The sequence below is a fragment of the Dendrobates tinctorius genome, unplaced genomic scaffold (genome assembly GCF_039654945.1).
Source record: "Dendrobates tinctorius isolate UK_male_01 unplaced genomic scaffold, ASM3965494v1 ptg000063l, whole genome shotgun sequence".
Taxonomy (NCBI): Eukaryota; Metazoa; Chordata; class Amphibia; order Anura; family Dendrobatidae; genus Dendrobates; species Dendrobates tinctorius.
In genome coordinates, this window is record NW_027361731.1 from 225,826 (window position 1) to 232,917 (window position 7,092).

The 7,092-nt window shown below is 46.1% G+C and overlaps 1 protein-coding gene across 4 annotated transcripts in view; it reads left to right on the forward strand.

The window, feature by feature from the left end:
• Positions 1-6,076, forward strand: part of LOC141093978 (uncharacterized) — a 61,950-nt gene extending 55,874 nt beyond the window's left edge. For all 4 annotated transcript variants that reach the window (XM_073579648.1, XM_073579650.1, XM_073579649.1 and 1 more), the window contains one exon: positions 4,666-6,076. In XM_073579648.1, the coding sequence (XP_073435749.1) occupies positions 4,666-5,849 (1,184 nt within the window). In that variant the 3' untranslated portion in view covers positions 5,850-6,076. The remainder of the gene's footprint in view (positions 1-4,665) is intronic.
• Positions 6,077-7,092: the final 1,016 nt, after the last annotated feature.

Below are 7,092 nucleotides of genomic sequence, written 5' to 3' on the forward strand. Positions count from 1 at the left end.
GGATTGCAGACAGCAGCTTTTCTGTCCTGTCCTTTTTAGTTAGCTTGGGCCCCATCGTTTGCTCAACCTATCTTTCTATCTGTGTTAGTGTTTCATCTTGTTTCACTGTCATTATATGTTGGGGGCTGCCTATTGCTTTGGGGTCTGCTCTGGGGCAGTCAGTTTTTCCCTTTTCTTTCTTTAGGCTTATTTAGATCTCTGGCTGTGACGAGGTGTCTAGGATCACCGTAGGAACACTCCACGGCTACTGCTAGTTGTGTGATAGGATTAGGGTTCTGCAATCCGCTCTGATTTTCTGGGCTGAGCTTGTGTTTTGTTTTTTCCTCCTCGGTGACTCAATCATAACAGAGCCCGTTGGTTTACTAAACATGACCTCCGGGGGGCATATAACCTAGTCCGCATAAGAGAGGGTGATGAGTGGAAAACCCCCCCTTGGCCACTTTGAGTACCTCGTAATGCCGTTCGGACTCAGCAACGCACCTGCCGTGTTTCAACATTTTGTAAATTATATTTTCAGAGACATTTGTGGGGTGTATGTAGTCATGTATTTGGATGACATCTTGATTTACTCTGCTGACCCTGTGACACACGCCCAGCACGTCTGTTCTGTGCTCCAAAGACTATGGGAACATTCTTTATTTGCTAAACTAGAAAAATGTGTTTTTTTTGTTTTTTTGTTTTTTTTTGCTGAGGAGGTACAGTTTCTGGGGTACATGGTCTCAGGCAAAGGTTTCTGTATGGATCCTGCCAAGATCCAACCCATTAAAGCATGGGTACAACCCAGATCGCTAAAAGCACTGCAGCGATTCTTAGGGTTTGCCAATTACTACCGCATAATTTATCAAGGGTTTCTCAGAGATTGCCAAGCCACTCACGGATTTGACCCGGAAGGAGGCAGACATGGCTAATTGGAAACCTGAGGCACTTCAGGCATTTTCTTCTTTAAAGGAGTGTTTTGTGGCTAAAGGTACTGTCACACTTAGCGATGTACCAGCGATCCCGACCAGCGATATGACGCGGTCAGGATCACTGGTACATCGCTAAGTGGTCGCTAGTGAGCTGCCACACAGGCAGATCTCACCAGTGACATCGCTGGGGACGGGGGTCGCTACTTACCTGTCACACTAGGCGATCCTGCGTCCTCCCGCCCGGCTCCACGCTCGTCGCTCGTCTCTCCACAGGAAGCGCCGCAGGAAGCTGACGACGAGAAGCGGTCCTGAACGTTCTCGCGCGATCAGCGATAACCAGCGGGGGAGCCGGTCGGCGGTAAGTATCAGACACAGCGATATCGCTAACAATATCGCTATAACGTCACAAGTTATAGCGATATTGTTAGCGATATCGCTTAGTGTGACAGTACCTTAACCCGGTACTAATCCAGCCTGACTTAGACCGGCCGATGTGGTAGAAGTGGATGCCTCTGAGGTTGGAGTAGGGGCAGTGCTTTCACAAGGCACGGCATCCCTTACGCAACTTTATCCATGTGCTTTCTTTTCCTGAAAGTTCTTTCCTACGGAGAGAAACTATGATATAGGGAATCGGGAATTGTTGGCCATAAAATGGGCCTTCAAGGAATGGCGTCACTTCCTCGAAGGTGCTAAACATAAAATTACAGTGATCACAAGAACTTGACCTACCTGGAGTCAGCCAAAAGGCTGAATTCTAGACAGGCAAGGTGGGCCTTGTTTTTCTCGAGATTCAACTTTGTAATCACCTTTCGTCCAGGTACTAAAAATGTAAGGGCTGATGCACTCTCTCGCAGTTTTTGCCCCTCACAAGCTGAGGACGCTGAACCATTTCCTATATTGGCCAATGGGATTGTTTCGGCTGTGTCTTTGGACCTTCTGGAAGCGATCCGTGAGTCCCCAGAACAAGCCCCTGACATGACGCCCCCTCAAAAATTGTTCGTTCCGGCCACGTTTCGCCTGCAAGTTCTGAAAGAGTCGCATAACTCCATTCTGGCAGGCCATCCTGGTGTCAATAATACCACCAGCCTGGTGACTAGGAATTTTTGGTGGCTGACGGTGGTTAAGGATTGTAAAGATTATGTGTCAGCTTGTGAAATCTGTGCCCGCGCCAAGTCCCCCCCATAATCGCCCTGCCGGCTGGCTCCAGCCCTTGCCCATTCCTGAGAGTCAATGGACCCACATTTCCATGGACTTCATTACTGACCTGCCGCCCTCAGAAGGGAAGACGTGTATCTGGGTGCTGGTGGATAGGTTCAGTAAGCAATGTCATCTTGTTCCCCTGTCTGGTTTACCTAATTCTGAAACTTTGAGTAAGCTCTTCATAGTTCATGTTATACGATTGCACGGCGCTCCGGTAAATATTGTGTCTGACAGGGGTACTCAGTTTGTTTCCAAGTTCTGGAGGACGTTCTGCAAATGCATAGGTGTTGAATTGTCCTTCTCCTCTGCCTATCACCCTGAGACCAATGGTCAAACTGAACGCACCAACCAGGCTCTGGAGCAGTATCTCCGCTGTTACGTATCGGAGCATCAATCCGACTGGGTGGAACATCTGCCATTAGCTGAGTTCGCCGTGAACAACCAATACCAGGAGTCCATCAAAACTGCCCCTTTTTTCTGCAATCTCGGACTGCACCCACGCTTTGGTTCATTTTCGGCCACGTTGTCTGAGCTTCCGGGGGTAGAAAAATCTATACATAGTCTTTAACCGATCTGGTCGGAAGTAAACACAAACTTGAAGGGGTCCCAGGTTAGACAAGCTTTGGCTGCAAATAGACGGTGATCCAAGGGACCGCACCTTTGAGTTGGGGACAAGGTCTGGCTTTCCACCAAGAATATCAAGCTTAAAGTGCCGTCTGCCAAATTGGGTCCCAGATTCATTGGTCCATATGAAATATTGGAAGTGATTAACCCGGTAGCTTTTCGTTTAAAACTCCCTAAGTCTTTTAAATTGCCCAATGTTTTCCACAAATCTCTCCTCAAGTTGTACCGCTCTCCAATCCATCCTGTCCAGTCCCCTCCTCCTCCAGTTTTGGTCAGGGGCACCTTGGAATACGAAGTTCAGGGTGTTCTTGACTCCCGCATAGTGAGAGGTACCGTGCAGTACTTGGTGTACTGGAAGGGCTACGGCCCGAAGGAGAGGTCCTGGGTTCCCGCGAGTGACATCCACGCCAAAGGTCTGATTAGAAAATTTCACCTCCTTCACCCTAACAAACCTGGTTTTGAGGGTCCAGAGGCCCCTTTTAGAAGGGGAGGTACTGTTACGTCGCCGTCAGACACAGGGACTGCTGTTCCTGCTTCGGCCACTGGGAGGCACCGGACTGTCACGTCGCCGTCAGATACAGGGACTGCTGTTCCTGCCTCGGCCACTGGGAGGCGCCGGACTGTCACGTCACCGTCAGACTCGGGGACGGCTGTTCCTGCCTTGGCCACTAGGAGGCGCCATGGTTTCCCCGTGGGTGTTGGTGACAGAGAAGGGGCTCCGGTGCAGGCTCCGCTCCTCTGTCAGTCATGAAAGAGTTGAGGCATCACCATCTGGCCTGGACCTGGGGGCGGTCCAAATCACATCATCAGACTGTGAAGGATCAGGCTATCCCTCACAGTTTCAAATACCTTGGGGCCTGTCTTGCAGGCAACCAGATATAGTCTTGGTTTCCCCAGTGTGCTAGTTTATTTGCTATCTTTGATTCTGACCTTTGCCTGGATTTCTGACTCTGCTACTGCCTAACGATTCTGTACCTCTGCCGTCCTCCTGGTTTATGACTCTGACCTTGGCCTGAATTTGACTCTGCTTTTGTCTGCCGTTTTTGTACCTTTACTGCCCGCCTTGTTAAGACTCGGATTCCTGACTACGCTTTTGGTCCCGTTTTTTAACCCCTCTCTGGCGACCGTCCTGCTCTGGCCCGCTGCTCATATTCAGACAGCGCCTCCTGGGCTCAGCTCTAAATCCAGATCCCTGTATAGGGGTAAAGGGTATCAGAGTTGCTCGGGGTGCTGCCTTACTGCAGTCCAGACTTGCAGGCGGATGTCACAAAACCCCAATAAAGTGGCTCAATTTTGGAAATTATAACCCTCAGGGAATTACTCTATAGGAGTAGTGACTATTTTGATTTCACAGCCACTTTCTGGAAACTAACACTGAGTGGATGTTGAAGAGTGAAAATTGCACATTTGCCATTTTATTACCCAACACATAGTGTTCAGATTGTGCTTCAGGTGACACACACTATAAATTAAGTGGGTTCTTCTCAATATCGTAATGCCAAATAAATGAATGTTGAATGTGGTTTGGGCACACTGAAAGGCTCAGAAGTGAGGGAAAGATTTGACTTTGGGAGAGCGGATATTGCTAAATTGGTTTATGGAAGCCATGTTGCTTTTCAAGAGCCAATGAGCCACTAATAATGTGTAAACCTCTTGTTTTTGCTCTGGCAGTTGATGGATCTGAGTGGGGCTTGTTCTTTGTGAGATGAGTAGAAATTTTAATTGTTCATTCTGCCTCCCAAATGTAGGTGAAAATAAATAATAAACAGTCGAACACCACACTCCACTGGGTCGTGCTATGAGGTTTTCTAATCAGACTGTGAAATGTCATTGTCTTGGTTTATAATTAAACTTTTTTAATAGTTTAAGTAGAAATGTTAAGTATTAATTTCAAGGATTTTATTAAAATAATAATTGGTTTTACTCTTGGCAGATGACTGGACCAGGAAATCAGAGGGACAGCTGACATCTTCAATTTTTAAATCAGATGATCTTGAGAGTACACAGGAGACAATTGAAGTGAATGTCATTACTTCAGATATACCATCATCCATTCGCAGCAAAGATCTACCATCTGATCCTTTGAAACAGATCCTGCCTTCTGATTCATTACAGACCCCTGAGGAAAATCGAAGTCACAAAATAAGCATTAAAAAACAAACTGATAAAGCAAAGAAGCCAGTTTCACGTTCAGAATATGTAAATCGTTTTCCCCTCGAAAAGTCTTTTCTTAAATATCAAAAAATTCACACAGCGGAGAATAGATTTTCTTGTCCGAAGTGTAGGAAATGTTTCAACCGTAAATCACATCTTGTTATACACCAGAGAAGTCACACAGGGGAGAAGCCATTTTCATGTTCAGAATGTGGGAAATGTTTTACCCGGAAATCAGATTTGGTTGTGCACCATAGAATCCACACAGGGGAGAAGCCATTTTCATGTTCAGAATGTGGGAAATGTTTTAACCAGAAATCAGATTTTGTTAGGCACCAGCGAACCCACACAGGGGAGAAGCCTTTTTCATGTTCAGAATGTGGAAAATGTTTTACAGTGAAAGCAAGTCTGATGAAACATCAGCAAACTCACATGGGAGAGAAGACATTTTCATGTTCAGAATGTGAGAAATGTTTTAACCAGAAAACAGATTTGGTTAGGCACCAGAGAACCCACACAGGGGAGAAGCCATTTTCATGTTCAGAATGTGGGAAAAGTTTTAACCAGAAATCAAATCTTATTGTACATCAGAGATCTCACACAGGGGAGAAGCCTTTTTCATGTTCAGAATGTGGGAAAAGTTTTAAACAGAAATCAAATTTTGTTAAGCACCGGAGAATCCACATAGGGGAGAAGCCTTTTTCCTGTTCAGAATGTGGAAAATGTTTTATCCAGAAATCAAGTCTTATCAGACATCTGAGAACTCACACAGGGGAGAAGCCATTTTCATGTTCAGAATGTGGAAAATGTTTTATCCAGAAATCAAGTCTTATCACACACCAGAGAAATCACACAAGTGAGAAGCCATTTTCCTGTTCAGAATGTGGAAAATGTTTTGAGAATAAATCATCTCTTCGCCATCAGAGCAGTCACACGGGGGAGAAGCTTTTTTCATGTGCATAAAGGGAATCTGTCACCTCGTTTTTTCGCATATAAGCTGCGGCCACCACCATTAGGGCTTATCTACAGCATTCTATAATGCTATAGATAAGCCCCCGATGTAACCTGAAAAACAAGTTAGATTATTCTCACCCAGGGGCTGTCTGGTGCGTTCCGGTGCCTCCCATCTTCATGCAATGATGTCCTCTTCCTTGCTTCTATCACGGCTCCTGCGCAGGCGTAATTCTCTGCCCTGTTGAGGGCAGAGCAAAGAACTGCAGTACGCAGGCCCTGGGAAAGGTCAGAGAGGTCTGGCGCCTGCACACTGCAGTACTTTACTCTGCCCACAACAGAGCAAATCTGTACGCCTGCGCAGGAGCCGCGACAGAAGCAAGGAAGAGGACATCATCGCATGAAGATGGGAGGCGCTGGACCTGCGACACCCATCGGACCGGGCCGCGCCCCCAGGTGAGTAAAATTAACTTGTTTTTCTTATATTTCAAGTTACATCTGGGGCTTATCTACAGGAAATGTTTTACATGGAAATGAACTCTTAATAAACTTCAGAGACGTTTGTACCGTCTCATTTCTCATGTTTGTTCTCTTTAAAATAAAAACACTCATACTCTCCTTCCTTGCCGGTGCTGATCCATTGGTGTCGCGATTCCCCTTCCCGCATTTCTAATCGAAGGGCTCATCTTTCCACTCCGGTGCCATTTCTGCCTCAGCTTGGAAAAAGTAGCACTCTTAACCCTCATAATGCAAGACAACTCAAGCCTGTCAGTCCTGCAATTTCTCCTTTCTTAATGCCGGTGTCACAAGAAAACAGCTCCACAAATCTCCTTGTGTTGTCACAGAAGCCCACGTACTGAGCAATGTTTGCGTCACAGGGGAATTTACCTCCCCTCCTCCCAAGCCACAGGGGATTCTGATATGGGGAACGCCATAATTGGTTTGTATATCATATTGCGTCTATCCCTACTAAACAAGACATGGAGATATATATACAAAGGCTGAAGACCACATACAAAACTGAAATATGTTCCCTCACTTCTAGCCTGTCACAGCTTACTGACAAGGTACAGAGATTAGAGGATGATGTTGTACAAGTTTTGGACCTTCAAAATGCTGATAAACAAACAGTGGATCTTCTCAGCCAGCAAATAAACAGTCTATAATGGTTGATGAACAAGAAAATCACAATAATATCTGGATAAGGGGTATACCTGAAAGCATCAATACACAAGCGATTAAGCAAACACTGCTC